The sequence below is a fragment of the Oryzias latipes genome, chromosome 23 (genome assembly GCF_002234675.1).
Source record: "Oryzias latipes chromosome 23, ASM223467v1".
NCBI lineage: Eukaryota > Metazoa > Chordata > Actinopteri > Beloniformes > Adrianichthyidae > Oryzias > Oryzias latipes.
The window spans coordinates 13,811,454-13,838,391 of record NC_019881.2 but is presented as its reverse complement, the minus strand read 5'-3'; the positions used below and the strand labels follow the sequence as shown (position 1 = coordinate 13,838,391).

Genomic DNA, 26,938 nt, shown 5'->3' with positions numbered 1-26,938 from the left:
TCCACCTCATGCTAAATGTTATTACAGAAAGTCATTTCACAAGTCAGGGAGTGGAAGAAGCTTCATTTAGATTCCAAAATTTCGACATCCCTCTTTTTTTTCTTTTTTTTCTTTTATATACCAAGAACATTCTTTGAACTACCGATTTGCAGCCATCAAAAAGCTAAACTCCAACCAGCTTTCTAATTTGGTAAACAAACCTTCATTTATAATATTTTCAAGTATGTTAAATAGATATAAGCAAAAAACCAAGCAGGTCAATACATTTTGTAAGTTTACAGAGTCATTTTGTTTTATAATGATCTTTAATGCTGCTTTAAGTATTTCTGATGACATTTTTAAGTTGTAATATTTAGACTTTTCTATTTTTTATAGCAAACTGTGACCCTAAAAAATGCATAGCTGATATGCTAGTAGCAATTTCTTGTCACTGCATTCAATGGTTATAGTTGTGGACCACATCTATAACGTACAAGAGAGGACAATGAAGCACTAGTGCACTGTCTGCCAACAATCAGGCATGATTAACAGCGGAGGAAGCGACTATCTGCTCCAGCCCACAATAAGCCGCCTTAGCGCCACCAAAACACAAGCAAGGGGGCTTTGAACCGACGCGTTGAGCTAATTCCCCCTATTCCAATTCTTAAAGAACAGAAGTCGGCGGTGTGTCTGTGCGTCGGGACACAATGCTAGGCCGCCATATAAAGCCTGGAAATGAGAGGAAAAGGAAGAGGGCAGGCAGTGTGGCCGCCCCTACCTCACCTCCTCCTGGGGGGATGCAGGAACCAAGAAACGGGAAGGGTGATGGTATGGAGGGAGAGTCGGCGAAAAGGGGGAAAAGGTGGAGACTAAGTATAAACATGGGGACGACTTCCAATTAGATTAAAAAAAAACAAAGAGAGGGAGAGAGAAGGATAGGTTAGAGTCCAGCAGATTTACTCACCATAAAGTCACTACCAAAGTTGTCCTCTCCCCTCTCCTTGTCCCCTTCACTCATGGCCTTCACCCCTTGGATAAACTTTCTCAGGATGCCGGCTTGCTCCATCCTTCAATCCTCTTGTAGCGTTTTCAAAAATCCCCAAACTAGCAAGGGGGGTAGATATGTTTTTTTTGTATGTAAAGAGAACAAATGAGGGGGGAAAGGGGGAATAAATAAAAATAAATAAGCTTCACGGGTCTTCCCACGGAGTCATCGTCGGTCAACACATTTTCGTATTATCGCCCCATGTTGTTTCCTCCTTTCCTTCTTTCTTCTTGACTGTTTTTACGACAGCCGTTAGTCCCAAAAATAAAGCCGTCGCCGGCTTTCCTGCTGTCCAAACACCGCCGTGGCGTGATTTAAAAAAGAAAACACTATGTTAAGACATGAAAAAAATATGTATATATATATTGGAGAGAGGGCAAGGGGGGGCAATTGACCGGTGTGGTCATAAAATCTACCCCTCCCTGCCTACCTCGATTGCCACATTCACACAGTGCTGCTCGTTAGTCCGCTACTGGGGAACATCCGGACTGGGCAAAGCCAACAAGATGTAGACCCTCCCCTTTCACGAAAAAGGAGGGATCCGATTGGTCACAAGGTAATTTAGAACTGGAATGTCATTGGTTAAACTGGGTGTAGTCACACCAAATACCCAGCTGTGATTGGACATCCCATGTGTCGGTCATTTTAATTCCCATAGCAGAGTCATCGTGAGAATATCATGGATCAGATGTTCAAACGAAATGGATAGAAAAATAAAAAAACACACAATTTATAGCGATGATCAGTTTTTCAAGAAGTAATAAGTGATGAGGATAATATTGAGGACCAGAGTAAAGAAGAAAAACAGTCAGAATGACGGATCCAAACAATAATCTGGATTAGAGGCTGCCGAAAATGGAAACAGACGATGTTTCACATCAACAAGATCCCTCTCTGATTTAAAAGAAAATACAACAAAAAAACGTTAAAAAAAAAACATTGTTCTAACTTTACTTGAAAAAAACAGCAGGATAATAATAATAATATAATATACTATCAAAGCATTCTGTATTTAAGCACATATTTTCTTTTTACCATTGGGACACTCAAATTTTGATTTAGTCTGTGATAGCCTATGCCTAAAAAAAAGAACTGATCACTTTATGGAAAGAGTCAGAGGACAGGATATGAAAAGATACTCACTCCTGATGAATTCTCCTTTGCCAGTCACACAAATGAAGAAGGAGAATTGACTTGCTTTGTTTCCTCTAGTTCTACCAAAAAGACGAGGGTTGAGTAAAAGAGAAGGACATTGTCCCAGAGCCACGAGCATTTTAAATTACAAAAGCTGCTTGTTTTTGCTCTTGCCTTTAAACCATATTATTTTTTTCCATCTCTAGTCTTTTTCCATGCTTCTTTTTATTTTGCTCTATTCTTATCATGTGTGTAAACTGTCAAAAGTCAATCTATTCAACTGTTTTTGAATGGGTTTGATTTCATTTTTTGTACAAATTAAATCCAAGACAAAAATATATTAGATATGTTAATTTGTATACTGTTAGTATGAAAGCAAACTGATTCACTACAAAAAACTGTTCCCTTTTGAAAGAAAAACACAGTAAATTTGAATTTCAGTTGAAAATCTACCCTTTACTTTTTAGGGGGAAAACGTTGGATCATATTAAAATGATCTCCCATGCGAAACACATGACTTTATCATTTTATGAACTGAGAACCTATTCTGTAAAAGTTGAATCCCCCATTCATCTAACAAAGAACATACTTTGCTTCAGGGTAGAATGGCCCATTAAGTTGTGGCAAATGAGTGTATAAGGCAGACAAAGAAATATGCATACTTTTCCAGAAACGCTTACAATAAGTGTTATTCTATAATTCTAGTAAAATAAAAATATAACATATGTTTTGCACATTTGAATGCATATCATTGAAAGGAGTTGTGGCATGAAACATGTTATTCTTTTTTTTTACAAATCTTTATTTTCTCTTTAAGCTGAGTACTATTCAAGTTATTCATTATTACATATGAAAACAAACAGTTTGCCAAACAGAAACTTTATGTAACCCTTGTGGTATCCTAGGCACTTTAGCATTGGGAGTTGGGTCATCTAGACCCACTAGACAGTGCGCTGAACCTTTTTTCTTCAATGATTTGTGATCTTCACTGGTGTCCATGGATTACATGAAATCTTTCCACCTTTATCCACCTTTGTCATGGTAGGAAGAACACGTAAATGTAAGGGTGCGGTCATCTAAGATAGCACAACGGTTAAAACACAATATGTAACCCTTGTGCTATCCTAGGCACTTTAACATTGGGAGTTGGGTCATCTAGACCCCGCAAGACAGTGCGCTGAACTTTTTTCTTCAATGATTCGTGATCTTCACTGGTTTCCATGGCTTACATGATCCTAGGATAGCACAAGGGTTAAGTAAAAATGTCTGTGTTTGAGCCCAAATCCTCTAATTTATCAGATCACAGTTATAAAACAGGTAGTAAGATATATTGCATAATCTGTGAGTTCTCCAGGACTTTGATGGGGAAAACTGCTCCTTCTAACCGTTAAATGACCCCATACCAATGTTTTCCCATCCACTCTACATGTGCACTTGTAACCAATCTAGAAACTGTACGCAGAATATTATTTTAAGTAAACCTAACATCCATCTCTCTGTCATTTCCTCTTCTCAGCACTGGTTCTAGTTACCCTGCACTCCTTCTGACCCTGACCTCTGACCTCTTTGTAGGGAAGGGAGGGCCAAAATTTCACTGCCATTTTTTACAAATGAAATTATATTTACCCTCTTCTTCTTTTTTTCAAATTTATTTTTTATTGAAAAAGCACAGGATAAATTGTACATTGTTTTGACGTGTTACAATGTTCATGCTTTCTCAGTTTTTTAATTGAAAAACAAAAAAACAAAATAATAATAAATAAAAAAGGAAGATGTGAGGAAGCAAGGAGTTTCAAAACATAAATGATATGACATGATTTCAGATGAAATCTGATCTTACAGGCTTAACATATTCTGTCCATATAGACCAATTAGCGTAAAAAACATCCAGCCGTATTTGTAAAGAGTGTGAGATTCTTTCCATTATATAAATTCTTTGTACAACATCAATCCAGTCTTCTGTCGTTGGCTGTTCAGGTTTAAGCCATTTTCTGGTTATTGCTTTCTTACTGGCTGCCAGCAGAATGTAGAGCAGCTTCTTATTTTTGTTGTCTAGGCCATCAATTTTACTCAAAAACAGACTTTCAAAAGACAAGGGGAAAACACATTCTGCAGATGTTCATGTATGTCAGACCAATACTTCCTGATAACCACACAGTCCCAAAATATATGGAAGTGATTGGCTCCATTGTTACCACACTTCCAACATTTACTACTTCCTAGGTATTTTTTTTGAGAGGGTGTAGTAAAAAACCTCATTATGCTCTTCCAACAGAATTCACGCCAAATGTTTGATCCTGTTGTGACCTATTGTTTCCGACATATTTGTTCCCAATCCTCCTCTGTGATAGTGAGCCGTCCTTCTCGCTCCCATCTTTCCTTTACATAGTACGTGTTCTCCCCCTTGTGCGACAAGATACTATGTATAGCTTTGAAATTATTTTCGTAGGGCATATTGCTTTTATTAACGTTTTAAAAGTTTTAAGAAACCTTGGGTCATCTGTGGATATTTTAATTTTTTGATTGAAATAGTGCCGGACCTGTAGATATCTGAAGAAATCGTCAGAAATTAACCCGTGTTTTTTTTTTAGGGTATCAAATGTTTGAAATGCTCCCTTATGAACAAATGAGTTGAAATCAGTTAGTCCTTTGGCAATCCATAACTTAAATCTACCATCATATTTGTTGGGGGTGAACTCTGAGTCGCACGCACACCACCTGAGAATGTTTGAGTCTTCCATCAAGTTGCATTTTTTAACTGTGTCATTCCAGGTTTTAATCATCATATTCAGTAAGGGGTCATCTTGTAAAGGAAGTTCCCCCTGTAACTTGATATCTGCTAATAAAGCTTTTAATGGCATTTTTTCAAAGGTTTTGCGCTCTAGATCTTTCCATCCTGCAGTGTAAACTGGAGAACACATGCAGATAAGAGGCCTCAGCTGGGCAGCACAGAAATAGTCTTGTAGACAAGGAAGATTTCTGCCACCCTGATCTGTTTTTAATTGTAAGGTTTTATATTTAATTCTGGGTTTTTTCCCTCTCCATATGTATCTTGATAACATTTTATCCCATTCTACAAACTGCTTTTGGGGTATGGGAAATGGTAAACATTGAAATAAATATAACATTCGTGGTAATATATTCATTCTTATTGAGTCAATCCGTGAGTGAAGGTCTAAAAATGGTATTGCATTCCACCTTTGTAGATCTGACTGTAGTTTAGTGTTAAGTGGTCCATAGTTCACTTCAAACATCTTTGTAAAATCTTTGTGCAAAGCAATGCCTAAATATTTAATTGAGTCTGCCTGCCATTCCCATTTGTACTTGTCTTTAACATTTTGAGGAGGGCTGTAGTTTAAAGTTAAAACCTGTGTCTTGTTTACATTAATTTTATATCCTGACAGAGTGCCAAAATCTTTAAGGGAGTCCATAATTATTGGTAGAGTTTTTGTAGGTTGAGATATAGTTAATAGTAGATCATCTGCGAATAAGGAAAGCTTTTGTTCCTTTCCTGAAACTTTTACTCCTTTAATGTCTGCTCTTTGCCTGATCCACTGCCCAAGAGGTTCAATGTATAATGCAAATAAAAGGGCAGACATGTTACATCCCTGCCGAGTTCCTCTTTCTAAGGTTATCGTCTCAGTGAGGTCTCCATTGATTTTAATCCTGGCTGTTGGTTTGTTATATAACCCTGAAATTGTCTCAATGATTGATTTGCAAAAGCCAAATTTGCCGAGTACTTTATATAAAAAGGTCCACCTCACCGAGTCAAAGGCCTTCTCGGCATCCAGGCTGATCACCAGAGTCTCCTGTTTTTTTACCCTCTTCTTCTATAACAAATTTCTACTTCTTTTACACCTCTGGCCCTCCTTTCACCGTAATTGTTTGTTAGTTTTTTTGTTGTTGTTCATTTATTTTATATTTATTTTATATTTCTTTCAATTAGATCTTTGTCGATTTCCGCCCTGTCTTATTTTCTTTCTCCCTCTCTTTCTCTGGAATGTGCCGTTCAGAAGCAGCTGAGTGGAGGAATGTTGCAGTAACAAGCCCATGCACAACCCCAAGGTAGGGAGGTTCCCTGCAAACACACACACTCAAATTTCCCTACACACCATAGCTGTGCTTTTGGACTCACTGCTGTACCGTGACCTGTCTGTTCCCATTTTTCACTGCTCTGTCCTTCAAATGAGCAGAGAAAGAAGAGCATGACGACGCACGACTGAGAGCCGAGCTGAGCGGGAATTGTAGTTCTGCACAAACACACACAGTATGGCTGTTGTAGTAATGCAGGAGGGTGAAAATGTGTGCCCTCTGGATAAAAGAATGACTAATGTTACCCAATCGTACCAGGCGCCTTTTCAGAATTTGTTTCAAAAATGATCTCTTTACTCCAGGCCATCAAAAAAAAGTTTAACTGGTTTAGGAGGACATATGGGCAATAGTGTCTCAATCTGCGACAAACAGGATGAAAAAATACTTTTTAAACTTCATTTATAAAGTTGTTGTTCTACAGAGAGGTACACAAAATGCTTCATGGAACAACAAAACCTTTTAAAAATGAAAAGCAAGACACACTGAAAGAGCAGAACATAGAGAACACATTACAGCTAAATTAATTATTTTTCTTAAAAAAAAATTTAAGTAATGAAAGGTATTGTTTCTTCACCAGCTGTTTCCTTTTGAGAATGTCTTTAAAAATAAATGCTGGGTATCTCATTGAGGACTTGGATGCTTCATACAACCACAGCTTGCCAGCTCTCTGAGAGCTGCAGAGGCCTTATGAGGGACAAGGACAAGTTGAAGGCAAAGGATGGGATGGTGGTGGGGGAGGGGGCACTCAGAGTCATATTTTGAAAAGAGTTTCAGAAGTATTTGCTCTCAATTTGCAAAACCATTATGGGTGCCACTTTTTTGATTAGACATGCAGATTATTCAAGTCTCACGTTTAAAAGATCTTGAAACTTTTTAAAGCATCATTTTGAGAAAGAATGCTTTTCTGTCTTATTTACCATTCCCACATTAGTTAAAACCCACTTTAGTAAAGTAGGTACTGAGCAAAAATAAAGGTAAATTCTGGTCAAATGTTTCTTTTCACTCCACAAAAAGGACAGTTGATCTGCTCACAATGGAAATCTATAAAACACAGACCATCTGTACTTTTAGTTTTTGATTAATATCATTGCTTATTCATAGAAAAGGGATTTTATATTTTAATATTACTAAATGAGTTATGCAAAGGGTGAACCAAATTGTTTAGAGTATAAAAAAACGGGGAAAATCCTTGGCATGTGTAGATTTCATTCAACTGAAACCATGAAAAGACGGTCTCCAAGGATATTGAAGTCCCAGAATACAAGGCAATGATGGTTTAAAAGCATGATCAGTTGTTTTCTTAAAGTGGATCATTGTGCAATCATGCAGAATATAAACCAAAGATTCAAAAAGTGAATTTCACCACTTTCAAACCATAAATGTCCATCTTTTATCTGAATCTGTTAATACATCACAGGAGAAAAACAGGAAGACACTGAAATGAGCTTAAGAAACTCAGTCCAGTGACCACACAAATGTGCCTTTCACAGTCTTTGGACAACAATCTGTGGTGCTGCATGAAAAATACCAGTTAAGGTATACTTCTGAGTCCCAGGGAATGCATTTAAACACCAAAGTGAACTTAAACAAGTAGTAATCTATTGTTATTTTGTTTTATGATTTTGTTTTCTTTTAAATTACAGCTGTTTTGTCCTTTAACGCTGACATCCTTTGTAAGTTATTTGTTTAAATTATTTGCAAATGTATCTTTCACATCAGTTTTGTTCATTGATTAGTTTTCAAACTGTGTGTGGAGGACTGATCCCAGATATTTTTTTCCTTATGATATTTGGAATCTCCCATGCGCCAATCCTACATGCAGCCAACTGAGCCATCCAGCTGCCAGCAGTGTTGCAAAGATGAGTTTAATAAAAGTAAAAATAAAAACTCAACTGATTTCCTAAAGAAGAGAAAGGTCTCAGTCTAAAGACAAATAAGTTGTGTCAATTTTGCAATGTCAGACAACTTTAAAGGTCAGCTGTTTAAATGTTAGAAAAATATAATCAAAAATGTTTCATCACCTAATTTTTTACAATTTCTTTAGTATGAGAAAAACATTTTTTTGGGCTAGCCCTTAAATGGAATTGTGGGTATAATGAAAAAGTTAGGAGACAAATTCTGTCCTGTTTGGAATTGTTTTCCTCTACCTGCCACTTATCTGTAAGTGTCAGATGAATTGGAATACTAACCAAACCTCTGAGCCAAAACTGAGAGTGAAAAATCTGACCCAAATACAAACAGAAGTCCGGAAAAGTTGCTTCAGGAAAATAAATGGCTGCAGTTAAGCTAGAAAGCAGAAGATGTGAGTGTCAGATATATGTGTGTGTGTGTGTGTGTGTGTGGAAAGTGAAGTGAAGTGTTGTGGTTGGTGATGTGGCACTGCTCAACACTCCACTGTATGTCTGTGAGAGTTTGTTCTCGACTGGAGCAACACCCTCGGTGGGGCCCTTCCCTCCGCAGATGACATGTCTGCCGATCTCTAATGCTGGCAAACACGCATGAACTGGAATATTCGTTACCCAACACCTCAACTGACAACCAGCGAGCGGGAAAATGCTTAAACTAACATTGGATATGTGTGGAGAGTTGTCCTTTTGTCCTTAAAAAAGATACACATCTACATATTTCTGTCCTCCATAACATAAATAGATCCAGACAGGCAGGCAACCATACACTGGTGGTTGGACGCTCTGTCAGATTTAGACGTATAATTACTGTCCTTAACTTTTTAGTTCTGTGTGTGTGTGTGTGTGTGTGAACTCATCTACCTATATATACCTGCTTCAGCGTGGTTACCGCCCACACGGTCATGCAGATGTATATGTACTATCCACTCATTGTGGAAACACTAAATGTGATGTTTATCATTTAAATCTGATAAAGTTCTTCATGAGCTGTAAAATTAAACTCCAAAAATGGCAAACACCTACAATGTCAGTGTCTTAAATCCTTAGATACTACAAAGTCAAAGAGTTAAAGTGAGACCAGAAGTCTCTCATGTTTAGTGATGGTGGACATCTGCGGTGACTTGATGCATCAGCACATTTTTTCTTCACAAAATTTTTGAAATGTAAGAAACTCATGAGCACCGTCTACTTTAAGTGTATCTTAAAAAAATGTCTTCACAGTTGTATTCCGTTCAAAGGTTGCAGGTTTGTATTGCATTTCTGGAATATTTGGAAGTGGAATACTTGGATTACTCAAGTTTTTTTAAGTTCTACTTAGGTTTTCCCCACATGGATGCTTTTACTGTTTTAACCAAATCCAACATGTTTCAATTGAAATGTATTAAATATGAATATCATTTTTATTTTTTCCTAAACAGTTTTACTCCAAGCAACAAATTAGAAGGAAATAGTTTTACTTAGTCCCACTCTGATCATCTTTTGACCTAATTTATAAGCATTTCCAGTGGTCTTTTTATTATGATTATGCTATTTTAAGACAAAATCAAAAAACCTGTTGTTTTCTAGGACATAGTTTCTGCAGAGTGGCAGTAGTTCATTAGAAATTCACCTCTGAGTTGTGGGTGGTATCGTTAGTGTGGGGCAACCCCGCCCCCTTTCCCATTGTTGATAGCTCGGAGCAGGGAGCTTGTGGCCCACCCACCGTATTTTCTACGTCACAAATAAGCTCTCTCTCTGACAACATTCTTTCGTCTGATTCACAATAATTTGAATAAAGAAATACTCAGAAATGCAAAATTGAGGTGGATTTTCTTCAAATATGCCCTCCATTATCAGAAAAATGCCACAAGAACATGTTAAAAACACCAAAAACACAAATTTCATTGAAGTGGGTCTTTAAAAGTCTCTAAATAGTTAAGGGTCCTTTGCAAAAACAAAATGATAATCCAGAATAAATCCACAACCACTTGTTTCTTGTTTCATTTAATGAATGTGATAAAAACTTGACCTTCGCACAGCTGCACTTCGTAATATCTGAAGTGTAACACAATTAATGCAAAAAGGTGTAAAATATGGCATACACATGTGGATAATTTAAATAAATACAGTTTTAGACAAGGTTAACTCACAACACAGAATGAAAACAAACTTAAATAATTCACCTTTTTAAACACGCAGGATTTAAACGACATAAATAAGCACAGAGACATAAGAGTTCAAAAGTGAGACATGAATTAAGACCAAAAAACATAATGCAGTGTTTACAGGGGTGGAGGCATTTGACAGTATTCCTACTTATATGTGCTTCACTCACTTCAAGATAAAGTAAAAAAATCATAAATTGCTAGAAAAAAAGCACACCGAGGAGCACAGCATCGTGTGTGCTTTTCACATATTTCGTCCCCGTAATGCTGAGCATCGAGTGTCATGGCTCTGATAGGATCAATCCCATATACTGCCCTTGTGCAGGGACACACATTGCACACACACATACACACACTAGGTTTCAGCCCGCAGTAGCTCTTTGTGTCTGAATAATCTAAAAGTTTACGCAGCGGGCTTTTTTCTATCAAACAGTTAAACACCAAATATCACAGCATTGACGTCCTTGCTCTTCATCCTCTGCATGTTCCCCGTTCGCCTGCAGCTGCAGTGAAGGTAGACGATTTGAAGACTTGGGATTAGACAGAAGCGTCCGACGGGAAAGATAAAGCTCCTCAGCTCCATTCAAATCAGGAATCTAAAAAAGGAAAACAACATTTGTGAGGATTTAAAGACAGACTCCAGCAAAAAACATGTTTTTGGTGTTTTCTACATGTTCTTGGGGCAATTTTCTTATAATGGAGGACATGTATAGAGAAAATTAACTGTAAAACTGTATTTCTGAGTTTTTCTTTATTCAAATCATTGTGAATCAGGAGAAGACGGAAAAATGCCGGTTGAAAAAAAGAGCCTGTTTGTGACGTCAAAAATGCACTGCGCAGCCCACAGGCTCCCTGCTCCGCTCCATTCTGATGCATTCACTTGCAGACAAATAGATCCATGTACATCTTTGTTTTACTCGTTCGAGCTGGCATCTGGGTCTAAACTGTACGGCTGGATAGCCCTGATGTTGCTCGCCATTCTTGTTTCACCGCTAACGTTACGTTTGGGTTGTGAGGGGCTGTAAGTTACCGGGAGAGCATGTAAACAGAGAGCTCTCAGCAATGGAGATAGTAAAGGGGGGGGGGGGTACAGGAACAAGCCTGCCCACAATTTAAAGACACATTTCTAATGAACTACAGATGCTCTGCAGAAACTATAGAGATTAGACTAGGGAGTAATCTGATCCACTTATCAGCCTCACACAGAGAAGAAAAAACAAAATCTTGCAGAGATTCACCCAAAACATTTGTAGGCAAGAAAGAATGAATTAAGTAAACAATGGATTAATTAGTCATAGTTAGCTGGTTAGCATAACTGCCTCTTAGCTATCAATGCTGCAAAGGTAAAACGCTTTAAAACCAGTTATCTCACCGATCACTTCTGGTGCCTCTTCACTCAGGGAATCAGAGTTCATCATATACTTGTTGCCAAATACGCGCACCAGCTGGTCAAAAAACTTGCACTCCTGCTTTTCGCCTCTGAAAAAAAGAAACATCAAAGTTTTAGATCCAAAATATTTTAAAAAGTGAGCTGCTAATGACTTTGAGAAGCCATGCTTACTGTCTGCCCTCGAGGAAATGTCTGAAATTGGCCTTCAGCCTCTTTATCCTGGACTGGCACTGCTCAGGAGAGCGTGGGTAGCCCTGGCTGGCCATGACCTGAGAGATCTGAATGTAGATGTGTTTGTTCTTGGTGCCGCCCTTTAAGTTCTCTTGTATCGCCTCGCTCCCCCAAATCTCCAGCAGGGCCTGGGTCTCCTCGTCACCCCAAACCAGTTTGGAGTTGTCGGCCGCCCACTGAGTTCCTGACGAGACAAAAAAAAAAAGGGTGTTTGGGTTTAAATCCGGACATTTGGACATTTCTACGTCTTTAATTTTGGCTTAACCTTTAGTGAGGGCCGTTTCAGGTGGACAGTCTTCTGCTTCATCTGGGACAAACATGTCTGCTGATGTGTCCAGTTTCAGTTCTTTTCTGAAGATTTTGTCCATCTCGTTGAAAAATTTAAACTCCTCCCTGAATATAATCAGGACAAGTAACAGTTAACACCAAAAAGCAGTAATTACAATATCAGAAAAGGAAAAGGAAAAGATTTTAATGAAGAATTTACAGGAAACCTGCTTGCACTCCTAGGCAAAGAGTAAAGTAAGTGAGAATTATTTTTTTGTGTCATCACTTACTTTTCATGGACAAATCCATATTTAAGGCGCTTTATTCGAGTGTAGCATTGCTCTGTGGTCCTGATGAAACCGCTGTCATTCATCTTTTCTGAGATGTACTCGAACACGTGTCGGTTCTTCAGACAGCCCCTCAGGGTGAGCTGCACATTGTCCTCTCCCCAGATCTCCAGAAGAGTGCGAGTCTCCAGCTCTGACCACGGCATCTTCCTGCTCATGTCCGTCACCAGTTGGCTGGTTGAAGGCTGCTCAACTGAAACGGCAAACAGGAGTTGGTTTACTGGATCTTAAGATTAGAATTTTTACAGAAAGTGATTGAAAAATGCAATAAATAGACTGAGATTTTGGAGTATGTGCCTGTTATTTCTGAACGTTCTTTCTCATCAACAACAAAAAAAAAATCTTACAGGGGAGGCTTTTGTTGTTTCTTTGCCATCTTTTAAAATTATGGCAATTAAATAAGGAACAAGGAATTAAAAATGTATTTTTTTATTTGCATTTTACCTACAAAGGTTATTTCTGTTCTCATTCATCATCCATTTTTGATTAAAGCTTAATCAAAGTGACTTAAAACATTGAAAATTGCTCAGTTAAACAGTAAATACACAAATTTTACTCTGTTTTTTTCTTTGCTTAGTCTCTACATCACCGGTTATTTAACCTACACAAGACAGGCTCACTGTCCATGAGGGGGGCATCAGCAGCAGACGTGTCCACATCAGTAAAAATGGAATCGTCACCAAGCACCGGGGCAAGAAGGTTAAAGTACCGAAACACGGTCGGCCGCCCTCCATTTCTGGAAAAAAGAAATGATTCCACAATTAAGCAGTTCCCTGGAACCCCCTTAGGATGACGTGCCTTGTCCTTTCAGGTACCTCCGACTGTTACAGTAGCGCCTGTAAGTCTTTTTCAGCCTTTTGATGCGTGTCTGGCACTGCTCCGCTGTCCTTAAGTAACCCAGGGTGGCCATTTTCTCAGATATATCTGCAAAGACGTGCCCGTTGCGGACGCAGGTCTTCAGGCTGTGCTGCACATCGTCAGCAGCCCACACTTCAATCAGAGCGAACGTCTCCTCCTCTGTCCATGGTGCATTCACGTCACCTGCAGCAGGCAGGAAGTCCACAGATTCATCTCCATAAGTTACTTTAGGTCTTTTTTACAGGTTAGTTAAAGTGCAACTAAATGTTCTTATACCTGCATCCTTGTCTGGTTGTTCATCTTGTTCATCGTACTCATCAAGAGAAACTGCCTCCTGCCCCAAAATTTGTTCCAGCTGCTGGTAGAACTTATAATCTATTTTTCTTCCAAATCTAGAAAAGAAGCAAATGCTCATTTTATATAGTTTTGTGTAGATTTAAAAATGGAGACAAAGGAGGAGCAGATCTCACTTTTTCCTGTCGTAGCACTGTCGAAAGTTGATCCGGAGTGACTTGACCTTCCAGCGGCATTGGTCCGGCGTTTTGAAGAAACCAAGATCGTGCAGCCGCTCAGAAATCTCTGCATAAACGTGACCGTTGTGGATAAAATCCCGCAGCGCCTTCTGAACATCTTCCTCGCCCCAGATCTCAATGAGGGCCAGAGTTTCTTCGTCGGACCAAGAGCTAGTTGCTGGTTTTTCTGCTGACAAGCTGCTTTCTTCTTCTTAAAGACAAGATCCAACACAGAATTTTAACAGAAGCTTTTTTAAACTTACAATAAAGTTAAAAAAATGATATACTCTTGTGCTTTATAACAGACACAGAAATAGAGCAAAAATCAACATCAGTACAAGTGATCTTACCAGATACAAATAGAGATTGTAAACTGTTGGGGAACCTCCTTGTTGAAACCATGTAATAAGTGAATTTCTTTTGATTTTAATAAATATTTTAATGCTTTACATTCTGGCTTCTCATTGTACTAAGTTAATTGTTTTGCGACATGGTTCTTTGCCAGCTACTTTCAGTTTGTCTTGTAAAATGAAAGGCTCGACATAAAAACAGCTGCCACAACAAACATTTGACTAAAGCTGGATAGTCAACCTGATTTTGTGACAGCAGCACATGGAATTTTCAGTAAACTAAAAAACAAAAACAAACTCTCATGTTTAAGCAAAAAACATGAAGAAAAAGTTTATTTTTTAATATAAGGAACTGATTTTGAGTCTCCCTGTGCCAGTCCCCAGCCCGGATGAAATACAGGACTGTGTCAGGAAGGGCATACAGTGTAAAAATCTCTGCCAAATCTGTGACAGTTGATTGGCTGTGGCAACCTATGATGGGATATGCTGAAAGGTGAACAACAACCATCTTGCCATGACTTTGGTATTCTATTTATGTTGTAAATGCAACACGCTGCAGACTTCATGCACCTTTATGCTGGATTTCCAAAAAGATTATAGATCTTAAGAAGCTAGATAATAAGGAAATAGGCATGGGGACTATTACTATAAGAATGGATATGTTAATAATTAACAGTTTATGAATCCACCACAATTCAAGTACATATTATTCATTTTTTTTATTTCTAACCCCAAATTTTTATTCTATAAAAAGATTTTATATAGATGGAACTCTGATCACAGTTAATCAAATTATAAAATACCATCAACAAATATATACAAACATATCAACTAGACAAAAGGCATTTTTTGTGTTAAAAAAGGGAAAATAAAGAAAAAATAACAAAAGGAATATCAATGTATTGTCTTCATTGAATTAAATGACATATTTTAGGTGAATTAGTTTCAATTTATGGACTTTTTAAGCATATTCCTAGTTGTAAGTATTACATTAGGGACAGAAGATAGTTTACCTTTCTCAGTGACTGACTCCCCATTTGAGTCTTCTGATATTTCAATAGAGTCTGTTATCACCGTGGATGATGTCGATGGCTGCTTTTCCAGAATTTGTTCCAGCAGGTCGTAAAATTTAAAGTCGACTTGATCCGTCCCCGTTGTGCTGAGGGTTTGAGAAAAGGACAGTGTAGAGGACGTCTACACAGCCAGTTGACAGTGCAAAGTGTGGATTTCTGTCTACCTCATGTTTTCTTTACACTGGCGATAGTTGGACTTGAGCCGCTTGATCCTAGTGTGGCACTGCTCCGCGCTGCGGAAATACCCGTGAGCTCGCAGTTTCTCTGACACTTCGGTGAAAACGTGACCGTTGTGTGGGTACCGACCCAGACACTGCTGGACCTAAAAGGTTGGTGAAATCAACGAAAACATTCTGTCATTTACAACTATCTTTTAAGGTTATTCAACCCAAGTCAAAAGAGGAATTATTCCAAAGAAAGTAACTTGAAATATACATAAATGATACATAAAGTGAATTGAAAAAATGATGCTCAATTATCTCCTAATATTGTGCCGTACCTGTGGATCCCCCCAGATCTCCAGCAGGATGATGGTCTCTTTGTCGGACCATGGCACTTTTCTTCGCTCCTCCTGAATTCCCGAAACAGATTCTGAGGACAAACAACAGAATACAGAAAAAAGGCAACAAATACTACAAAATAACATACTTTTAAGTGATTTTTTAAGGTGAGAGCCTTGTCGTTGCATCTCACATTTGTCTGTTTTTTTGTTTGCTTCATCAAAAATCCCATGACTTCAGTTATTTGGAGTGAATGTGTGGGGGGGAAAAACAGACAAAATTAAAATCATGGATTTATTTTTTTCCTTAACCCCTTTAAAATTAAACCACAAAAAGCTTCAGAATTTTCATATCTGTAGCTGATACTGACTGCCTTAGAGGCTGGTATATTTCCAAGTACATGGCGCTTTACCCATGTCCTGCTGACTGAAAGAAGCAAAACCGTTGTTTTCCAAATCTCCTGACGCTTCTTCCAGCTGCATCATTGAAGCAAAGTCCTTCACTAAAATCCTCCCCAGCTCGTTGTAAAACTTGCACTTCACTTGCTCTTGTCCCTTCAGACTGCAATATAAGAACAAGGGAAAGGTAGACAAGTAAAAAAAAATATCCTTCCAAAACATGATTGCCATTTTTTTCTCTTCTAACAAGCTAGTGTACAAACTTGTTGTGATAGCACTGCCTGAAGTTGGACTTGAGCCTTTTCAGCCTCGTCTGGCACTGCTCTGGTGTCCGGGAGAAACCCTGAGCGGCCATCTGGTTGGAAATGACGGAGAAAATGTGGCCGGTTCTGTGCATGCCTCTTAGCTCCTGCTGCATCTTGTCTGCACCCCAAATGTTGATGAGGGCCAACGTCTCCATGTCTGTCCATGGCACACTTCTAGTTCCTTTCATGTGAAAATATTACATATTCTAATTAATATGACACTTAATTTTACAGAGAGAATTTTTGTGTAATATAAAGGAGGATTATTTTACTGTGGGCTCAAAAGACACTTAAAAGTAAAACAAACCTTATGATGCGTAAAAGTGACCAACTTTTCTTTAAGTGGCCTTAATACACATTAAATAATCAAACTATTAAAGTGATTTAACAGGCTAGAATAATGTACCGATTTCCAGGTGGCCTGTTTGGCCGATAAACTGCAAGTCCCCATCTCCGTCCTGAGATTCATCTTCATCATTGACTTCTTCAACATTGTAAGTCAACTCAGGAACAGCAGACTTCGCAGCAGAGCCGAGGATCTGCTCCAGTTTACCCATAAGTCTGTGTTCCAGCCTGGAGCTCCCTCTGGTGGGGGGTGAAGAGAAGAAAAAGTTACCATGAAGTTCCCAACCGTTTTGCTTCTCTGTAACAAACCAGACTTGGAGTTTTATAGGCTGAGTTGAAATTTACTTATTGCTTTGGCGGAGATATTTCTTGAGCCTTTTGATCCTGGTCTGGCATTGTTCCGCTGTTCTTAAGTAGCCCCGTTCGGCCATCTTCTGTGCAATTTGAGTGAATATATGACGATTTTTAAGGCAGCCCTTTAAAGCCCGCTGCACAGAGTCTTTCCCCCAAATGTCAAGCAGGTAAAGCGTCTCTTCGTCAGACCAGGGAACCTTTGAGTCCATCAAAGCGGGAAAAGGCCTTTCCTGAGAGTCTGAAATCAGACACGTTAAGAAGTTGGTCAAAATGGGAGCAAAAAAAATCTAAATATTCACAGAATTAAGAAATAAAACTGCACAGACCTGTATATTCTCCCCATATGGAGATCAGGGGAGATTCATTTGAGTTCTCGCCATCCACTGAGGAATCCCTATAAATTTAAAAAAGTTGATTTTAGATGGGATAAAATGTTTCCAATCTGGCATATTTTTGTGACCCAAATGACTGAAATGGAAGGCTTCTTAACAAGATTTAAAAATGAGACAAATTCAAACTTAAAGACCCCCTCCAATCCTCTTTTAAACTATTTTAAAAGCGTCCCCAGTAGTCTTTTAATTACAATTGTGTCGTTTTAAGCCAAAATTTTAAAAAGTTACATCGTTTTCTAGCACATTTGCATCCAACTGTCAGTGTGGGGCACTGCCCCCTTCTCCTCCCTGCTGCTCTGCTGCAAATAGCTCGTAATAAAGAGATTGAGGCCTGCCATGTGCATTTTCTCCATCACAAACAAGCTCCATTTCATGCTGCATTTTTCCGTCTGCTCCTGATTCACAACGATTTGAATAAAGAAATACTTAGAAACGCAATTTTGAGCTTACTATTTTTTTTCATATATGTCCTCCTTTATCAGAAAAATGCCACAAAACGTGATTTTAATCAGAGTGGGTCTTTAAGCTAAAACAAAAAACCAAATTAATCAGAAGTTAAAGTTAAAATGTATGAAAGTGCTTATTTGATGAAAACAAAAAGTGAAAAGTTAATTATCCCATTCGAGGTTGTGACAGTCCGCATTAAACTTGACAGGAATTCCCCGGCAGGACTAAATCATTCCAATGAATAAAACATGAAGACAAAAGTGGACTCCAGCCCTGAGGGTGAAATTGACCTTTCACATTAGAGAAATGAAAAACACATTTTTGCTCCTCTTACAGGAAAGCTGAAGCGTCCACCAGCTGCTTTGTGGGAATGTCCATCCCTCCACTCAGTTTCCTCTTCCTCTGTCCGTGAGCAGCCCTCAAGCTTTGGTTGCTCTCGCTGGCTTCTGAGTCTGTGTCCGCAGCCTCATTAGACACAGTGAGGTCTATAGTTTCATGACACGGTCGCTTTAGGTTTTGCACTTTCCTCTCCTGAGAAATGTTTCCACCTCTAACCTGCGGCGACCAACTGTCCGAGTCCCTGGTTTCCTTTGGCCTTAGCCTGACAGGCCTCTCCAGCCCGCTTGTGTGGACGGGAGGACTGAGGAGCACTTTGTGTTCTGGAGGTGGGGATTCTTTGACAGCGGGTGAACATGAGGCTGTTCCAATGTCTGGTTTGGTCCCAGGAGGTAGGGAGAGGGAGGACAGGATGCAGTCGTCCATAGGTAATAATTTGGGATCTGCAATCGAGTGGAAACACAAGCCAGTAAAAACACTAATCCAAGTCAAAGATGCAGCTGTAAAGCAAGATGCAGGCAAAAAAAAAAAAAAAAAAAAAGAAATGGTGGAAATATTCATCCGCAAAAGCTTTAAGTACCTTTCTCTTCAAAACTGCCCAGGCTTCTGTGGTGTTCAAGTATAGCCTTCATGTCCTCCGCTGAGAAAAAGGATTGTAAACAGTCGTCTAGGAAAGTGGGAGCGTCTCTCAGCAAAACTGCCAACTAAGAGGAGAGGTCAAGTTAGCATCTGTGCTGGGTCTTCATACTTGGTTTTTGAATAACTTGCATAAACAAAGTGCTTATTTCTGGTTAGAATCTGTGTATCTTCTTGCTTTGTTTTCTCTAAAGACCTGTAGCTAAAAAAAGATTAAGCGGACGTCTTTGGGGGCGCTGCTGTGGATCTATCTTCCTCCCTGTTTGGTAAACACAGCTGTGACCCAACAATGAGCTTGTGCGACACCACGTTAAACTTCACAAAGGCTGCATGAAGATGTCATGCCATTAGGCTTCATGGCATAACTATCAGAGGTTTGCTCCAAGCGTAAAAAAACCTCATGGCACCTGTGTGAAATCTGGAACAGGAAGGAGCTCCTCCAGCCTGGATATGAACTCCCACATCAGCATCTCCAGCGCGGTGTCGTACTTCGGCCCGAAATACACAGGGAAGATTTCCTGCAAGTCACAAGGCCAATAGCTTTATTTTTTTGCTCCTGTTACACGATCACATGACTAATAACAACTGGCTAGCTACATTTAAAAATGGGTCGCAGACACAACCTTAAAGACAAAAAATGTTTGGGTTAGAAGGTACAGTTTCTTTTTAGACTGCAAAAATTAAAAAATGGGTTACACCAAATTTCCTGAGCTATTATGAAACAAATCTACAACAAAAGTATCTTCCAAGGACTGAGCCACTCACCAAAAATGGCAACATTGTATTTTTTATAGCTCATATTTAATGCAAACATTCATTGTTGTGTTTAAATTACAGTTTTATTTGTTATTCTGGAAACTAACGTAATTGTTCACTTTTTTTCTAACAGATGCTCTTCTAATAAACTATTTAAAACAATCAAAACCAAACAAAAATAAAGAAGACAAACAAAAGAAATATATATCTATACATAGGTATTTCAAATTTAGGAGGATTTTTTATGATTAAAAAAAGAAAAGTAATTTCCATATGTATACATATTTAAATTATTCCATAATAATGACTCCCAAAAAAATTTCTGATTATACATTGAATTTATTACATTTGAAGTATGTCAATTGTAAATTGCTTGAAAGGAAGTGAATGAACTTATAATTCAAAATGTGATTTTTTTTAATTGCAGCTTCGTTTGACTACCGGTATTTATTTAATATTCATTTGATGATTCTTTTAATGTTTTACAGCAATTTATTAGTCAAAGATTCTAATAAGTCTAAAAAGAAGCTCTGCCTTCAGATCCAATCAGTTTTTGTCTTTAAGGTTGTGTCAGCAAAATTAAATTAAAATTAAAGAAATATGTATTACTTATTTTATCCTGTCTTTGTCTGTCTGTTTTTCTGTGTATGCACAAAAATACTTAAAGCTAGCAGGTTTGAGTGAAAGGTTTAAAAGAACATTTATATAAAACTTTTATTATTATCGTGACATTTTTGATGAATAAAAAAACAATGCGATCAATAATAAGCAGATCTAAACAGCTCCTAGAGGATTGAAGGTATTTCATAAAAAATGAACACGTCAAGTCCATGATGACAAAGCTGGAAGAGGAGTGGCATTTTAGAGGATTTCCTGGAAAAAGAAACTTCATGTGAAAACGACCTTGAAGCTTAACTGGGATTTACTAAAGTGCTAGTCTTTCAGAGCGCTGATCGATTGACAGCGGAGACCAATTAAATTGTGTTTGCCTGTAAAGCTGAGTATCACGATAAGAGAAAACCAAACAGGTATTTCCGAAAAAGTCTATATGAAATTGGAGCACGCATCTGAATGATCACGTTAGGATCTAGAAGAAAAAAGAAAGGTCATTGTTTTATTTTTGTTTTTTTTTATTCATTTGGGAAAATTACTTCTGTTGTATTGTAACAACCTGAGATCATATATTTAGTAAGATTAAAACCAGCAACAATTAAAGTTACACAAAGAAATTTAAAGGGGCTGCTAGTCTGCAGACTGTCAGCACAAAGCAAAGAAAAAAAGGCCCTTACTTGGAAAAAATACTGTCTTTCCGAAGGATCCTCCAGCAACGAATGCACTAACTCCACAAAGTTTACTTCAGACTCTTCCACCTGGTTGATGGTTACCTGGATTAAAGAACAAAAAATACAACAACTCAGTTATTTATTCTGGGTTTTATGTTTGAAAAAATCTGCATGTCTAAGTAAAACTAAAAGATAAAGAACTGCATTAAAGATGAACTCACATGGTGATCCTTGGCAGTGCTGACGGGAGCTTTTATTCTGTCCAGATGTGGCTGGATTGTCTGCATGTCCACTGGATGATCCCCTCGACAGAGCTCCAGGACCAACTAGTTGAACAAAAAAACCCCCCAAAAAGTTACATCTCACACTCAGCCATTTAGCTGTTGCTTTTAACCAAAGTGATTATATGTATATTAAAAAAAAGCAGAATTAGGAAAATCTCTCTGCCATAAGAACTTCTACATAGAGTGTTTTTTTAACAGGAGGAAGCTAAAAAAAAAGAGGTTGGCTGTTTTTTTTGCATATTGCAGCTAGAAAACTAGAATTGGATTGTTCTGCTCTTGTGAAGCAAAAGTAAATAAACCTCATATTTAAGAGTGAAACAAATCCGAACCAATATTATCATTATGTTCCAATCTGCTATTTACCACTACTTTTTTGTGCTTTAATTTTAAAATACATAAAAACCAACATTTCTAAGGCTTCCACTGTTGTGGATCTTGAATAATATAACTTCTGTTTACACTCAGATTCTACACAGAGAGGTTAATATGATCCCTTCTGAGCATTTATTACACATTTTGACCTTAAATGCATTATGTTAACTAAACATTAAACAATAAAATACTAGCTAACAACAAACATTACATTTAGATCAATAAAGTAAATGTAAAAAACACAGGAAGAATTTTGAAATGTATAAAATGCAAGGAACAAAGTTTGTTGTCTGTGACTGAGTTTCAGACCGATTTAGGATAAGTCTGCAGTGACAAATGAAAATAATACTGGTGAATAAATGAGCACTAGTCACGATTAGAAAGAGATTACAAAAAACGAACACAGACAACAGAGAACAATCCAACCAAAAAAACAAAAAAAGCTGCTGACCCTGGCCCTGAGTCCAAGGATGAGCTGAGCCCTCTGGCTGTAGCTCATGAGCTCTGGGACCAGCTCTGTCACCATGGTAACAAACTCCTCCAGTCTCCCATAGTGATCCACAAGTCCTTGCTGCACAACTTGCCACACTGCAGCTGATAGGAGCTGCAGGGGTGGGGCCAGGAGCCGCAGACAGCGGATTGGAACATCATAACCTGGGGTGAAGCAGACAAAAAGAAAACGTTCATGTCTCAATTTGTAGTGTGTCACCTTTCAGAATCCACAGAGATTTAGTGTACTAAAAATCAACACTTCTTAACATTACATGCTTACTGATGGGATTACACACAAAAAAAGGTAAAACAAGACTCTAGTGCTCAGGAAAGAGGAGGTTTTAGCTTTCTGTGCTCAGCAATTCATTCCAAGTGGTCTTGATGGAGGAAGCACTGCATGCCCGATGGTGTAAACAAGCTTTTTTTTCTTCCTTCCCTGCAATCTTTCCTACGAACAGATGGTTTCTGGCCCAAAGCGGTTCTGTGTGCTCCCTCCCCAAACACTTCCTGCCTTTTGTAAAAAATAGGAAAAAATACACACATGTAACGAGAACATGTAAACGTATCTGTGCGCAGACTCCTCGCTGTCAAATAAACCACGTGAAATGTCGCTGCAGAGAATCCAATAAAGTTGTCATGTGCAAGATGTGTTTGCCGCCCCCCCCCCCAAATAGTCTAAAAATTTGTTCTGTATTAAATAACACGGAACAGTCTGATACAGATGAAACTAAACGTTTTTTTTTTTTACCACATACTGGCTGCTAGAGGTAAGAAATCTAATCAATCAAAGCAATATGGGGCAGTAAAATCTGAGCATATAGACCAACATATAGATACAATTTGTCTGTAGATGTCTGTCATTCTTTAAGAAATCAAAATGTATGGTCCATTAAGATGAGATGTTTAGAAGAAAATCTGTATTAGCCATTAAAATTAAATAATACACTGACAGTGGGGCAAAAAAGTACTGTCAGCCGCCAATCAAGCAAGTTCTTCACTTTAAGTTTTGTCATTTTTATCATCGGTACACTTCAACTACTAGAGACAGAATGAGGGGAAATAAACAAGGAAATCACATTGTGGGATTTGTAATGAAATAATTGGTATATTCCTTTTGGTCACCTACAAATGAGAGATTTCTGATCCTCACAGAACTGTAACGTCTTCTTTAAGAGGCCCATCTGTCTTCTAATTGCTACCTGTATTAATGACTCCCGTCCCCTTAAACAGTCCCACTCCAAACTAAACAATGGCTAAGACCAAAGAGCTGTCAAAGGACACCAGAATAAAATGTAGACCCCCATTAGATTGGGAAGACTGAATCTGCAATAAGTTAGTTGCTTTGGTATGAAGAAATCAACATTGGGAGCAATTATTAGACTTTGGAAGAAATACAAGACCACTGATAATCTCCCTCAATCTGGGGCTCTATGCAAGATCTCACCCCTGTGGGGTCAAAATGATCAAAAGCACAGTGAGCTAATATCCCAGAACCACACAGGGGGACCTTGTGAATGACCTGCAGAGAGCTGGGACTAAAGTAACAAAGGCTACCATCAGGAACACACTACGCCGCCAGGAACTCAGATGTGAACCCTCATGCTTAAGCCAATGCATGTCCAGCCCGCCTGAAAATTGCTACAGAGCGATCCACAGAAAGAATGTGATCAGATGAAAACACGACACAACTCTTTGGTAAAAGCTTAACTTGTTGTGTTTGGAGGAGAAAGAACAGAGTTATATCGTATGAACATCCTTTCTACAGTGAAGCATGAGGGTAGAAACATCATTCTTTGGGGCTGTTTTTCAGCAAAGGTTCAGTGTAAAGGAAAGACTGGATGGGGCCATGTATGGGGGGATTTTGAGTAACAACCTCCTTCCATCAGCAAGGGCATTGAAGATGAAACGCGGCTGGGTCTTTTAGCATGACAATGATCCCAAACACATCGCCCCGGCAACGAAGGAGTGGCTTTGTAAGAAGCATTTCAAGGTACTGGAGTGGCCAAGAACAGTCTCCAGATCTCAACCAAAGTGGATTTGAAAGTCCGTGTTTCCCAGCAAAAGCCCCAAACAGCTCTAGAGAAGATCTGCGTGGAAGAATGGACCAAAATAGCTGCTACAGTGTATGTAAACATGGTGAAAACTTACAGAAAATGTTTGACCCAAGTCATCGCTAACAAATGGTATAACAGATATAAACTTTTGTTTTTGACCAAATATTTATGTTCCACCATAATTTGCAAATAGATTCTTAAAAAATAAAAATGTGAGGCTTTTATTTCTTATCCTATCTCTAAACGTTAAAGTACATCTATTATAAAAATATAAGGCCTCTAAACTTTTTTAAACTTGTATAATTAGAGGGCAACCAAAACCTTTTTTTTTGCCCCACTGTATATTATACGAACTGTTATCAACCAAACATAGCTAAAAAAAAAATGTAAAGTGCATTTTTAGAAGGAATTTGTTCTAATTTGACCAACTGGATGTTTCATGAATGTCTGTGTGTAAAAAATGAGTAAACCTGTAGAGTAAATGAACAAATATGCTTATTTTTATAGATAAACATTAGGGATGCATCAATTCTTGGCTTAAACCCGACTCACGTGTTCTACCATAGAACAAACCGTGGGGAAAGTGAATTGTTACATCTCTACTGCATAACAGTATGTTTATGTTGAAAGTGTCAAACATTTGCGCTAAATTTAAAAAGGATTTATTATTTATTGCTTTATTACATTACACTGTGCTCAATATTAGCCAACTGAGACATTTTATTATTATTGTTATTTTCTTATTTTCAAAATAAAAAAAGTATTTTTCCAACCTTTTTGTTCTTGTTTTGTAATGCACAGATCGACCATGTCGGGGAAATTATTCATGGAAAGCCTCGTAAACATGCACTTTATAGGAAAAAAATAACATTGTTTAAAAAGAGTACATGTGATAAAAATCAACTTTCAGCTTTTTGGAAGGTTTTCATTAAATCCTCTTTTCTGAACATTTTAGAGGGGATGGAACATTTTCCTGGTGCTAATTGGATTATTTTTCAAAATAATGCAACATTATGATGTAAAATTGTATGTTTATAGGGTATATATGTATAAAAATATGCAGAAAATCAGACAATGTGATTTTTTTTCTTACTCTCCTCTCAAAGTTTATGAAAATTACAGACCTCTCTTATCGTTTTACACAACTGGAGGATGACTAAAAACTTTTGTGCCCCACAGTATATTATACACACTATCATCAATCAGTAATAAAAACATGCAAAATTTTCTTAAATGAATTTGTCCATCTTTTATGAATATCCGTGACTAAACATGTACAGCATGATTATTTATAAAAAAACATGCATTAAATAGGTTCAAAACAAAACTGCATGGCCTGCAAAATATTGTTTATAATCTACATATGGTAAAAGTATTTGACCACTTTCATCTCTTTTTGTTTGTTTTCAATAAATTGTATTTTTTTGCTGAATATTTTAGGGAGGAAGGAACAATTCTAGGGTGCTCTTTGAGAGATTTTTCAAAATAAAGCAACATTATGACGTAAAATTGCACGTTTATAGGATATAAACACATGCAGCTCCCGTTCATATGAACCGAATAGCATCCTCAGCAAACGTGATGGACAGCTTCTTCATAGACTGCGTAAAAATAACGACATGAAAGCTCTCAGGTGGCAGCAGCATCCATCAAACTCAAAGCGATCTTGGACGCTGCAGGCCGTAACGATCCCGGCAGATGTAAACCGGGATAAATGAATCATCTGTGCGGACACCGGCGACGAACCCACGGAGAACAGAACCGTTTGGTAACGGGACCGTTCAGGATCACAGCTCGAGAACAAAAGCAGCTGATTTCCTCTCCACTCCCCCGCTGAGGTCGCGGGAGCTCGTCCACCACACAAAGATAGATACGGGATCAGAACACAGTTTGTGATCGTCCATAGGAGGATACACGCACCTCTGTTGCTTCCACTTTCAGTTCCGCGTTTAATTTCCATTTAGCAGCTCACTGAGAGAGAAGGCTAAAGAAAAATATGGCCAGATGTCGCCCTCGACTAGCAGCTACCACCACCAGTAGGGGAAAAAACGTCCCTGAATAATCCTTGTAAATAAACTCTTCCTAAATGTTGTTTTGTAAAATAACAACCGGGGATCGGCGACCAGCAGAAAAAGTGCGGGATTTGGCTGGATGCATGGATCAGCTCTCGGTTTTCGTCTCGCATTTGACGAGGGACAGAACAAAGGTTTCTGGTCTCATCCGCTTCAGTCCAGATCACGGCAAGCCCTCTTTCCTGGTTGGTTGACGAAGACCGGATCGACCAAGCGATTCTAGTGTTACGACACTAGATGGCGCCAAAAACGCCCCATCAGTTCTTCCAAAAGACTGTGCTGTGGAACACCACTGCATAAAACATTGTATGAAAACCACCCAAAAAATGAAAATAGACAATTTTATGAATTAAAGCTCTGAAAAGATGAAAAAGAGAAAACTGCTTTAAGACAACCCTTTTTTTTTTAAATAAATTTAATTGACAGACTTTTTTTTTAATGTACAGTGATTTATGGAAGCTTTTGTTGTTACACTCACTTATTCAGTTAAAATTGGATCTCAGTGCTGACAAGGCAAAACCAATGTTGTTTTCAAACTCCAAGACGGTTCCTGATACAATTCCAATGGCGTCCACCTTGGACG

The 26,938-nt window shown here is 38.3% G+C and overlaps 2 protein-coding genes and 1 long non-coding RNA gene across 6 annotated transcripts in view; 1 reads left to right on the top strand and 2 right to left on the bottom strand.

Moving 5' to 3' along the window:
• The window catches only part of LOC101171047 (tyrosine-protein phosphatase non-receptor type 12), a 40,535-nt gene extending 39,019 nt beyond the window's left edge, over positions 1 to 1,516 (bottom strand). The window contains exon 1 of one of the 2 annotated variants that reach the window (XM_023952534.1): positions 944 to 1,516. In XM_023952534.1, the coding sequence (XP_023808302.1) occupies positions 944 to 1,045 (102 nt within the window). In that variant the 5' untranslated portion in view covers positions 1,046 to 1,516. The remainder of the gene's footprint in view (positions 1 to 943) is intronic. The other variant, XM_023952535.1, reaches the window with a different exon arrangement.
• Positions 122 to 13,225, top strand: LOC110017601. The gene is made up of 3 exons (XR_002293037.1): positions 122 to 190; positions 6,172 to 6,223; positions 13,114 to 13,225. It is a non-coding gene; the product is annotated as an uncharacterized LOC110017601 (long non-coding RNA).
• Positions 10,124 to 26,550, bottom strand: LOC101170809. 3 transcript variants are annotated; one of them, XM_011491079.3, is made up of 24 exons: positions 26,204 to 26,550; positions 22,189 to 22,391; positions 21,303 to 21,407; positions 21,088 to 21,183; positions 19,450 to 19,560; positions 18,987 to 19,110; positions 18,405 to 18,849; positions 17,558 to 17,625; positions 17,223 to 17,469; positions 16,939 to 17,117; positions 16,491 to 16,713; positions 16,242 to 16,390; positions 15,829 to 15,920; positions 15,494 to 15,651; positions 15,270 to 15,415; positions 13,865 to 14,114; positions 13,671 to 13,786; positions 13,352 to 13,577; positions 13,142 to 13,272; positions 12,480 to 12,729; positions 12,188 to 12,315; positions 11,863 to 12,106; positions 11,674 to 11,780; positions 10,124 to 10,897 (listed from the first exon to the last, which is right to left on the bottom strand). In XM_011491079.3, exons 1-24 carry the CDS (start codon positions 26,241 to 26,243, stop codon positions 10,890 to 10,892), a joined length of 3,846 nt encoding a protein of 1,281 aa, XP_011489381.1. In that variant the 5' UTR covers positions 26,244 to 26,550; the 3' UTR covers positions 10,124 to 10,889. The 3 variants fall into 3 exon arrangements, with proteins under 3 accessions (XP_011489381.1, XP_011489380.1, XP_020569720.1); XM_011491078.3 differs by having other exon boundaries at positions 13,865 to 14,117; positions 26,204 to 26,549; XM_020714061.1 differs by lacking the exons at positions 19,450 to 19,560; positions 21,088 to 21,183; positions 21,303 to 21,407; positions 22,189 to 22,391; positions 26,204 to 26,550 and having other exon boundaries at positions 13,865 to 14,117; positions 18,405 to 18,555; positions 18,626 to 18,849; positions 18,987 to 19,103.
• Positions 26,551 to 26,938: the final 388 nt, after the last annotated feature.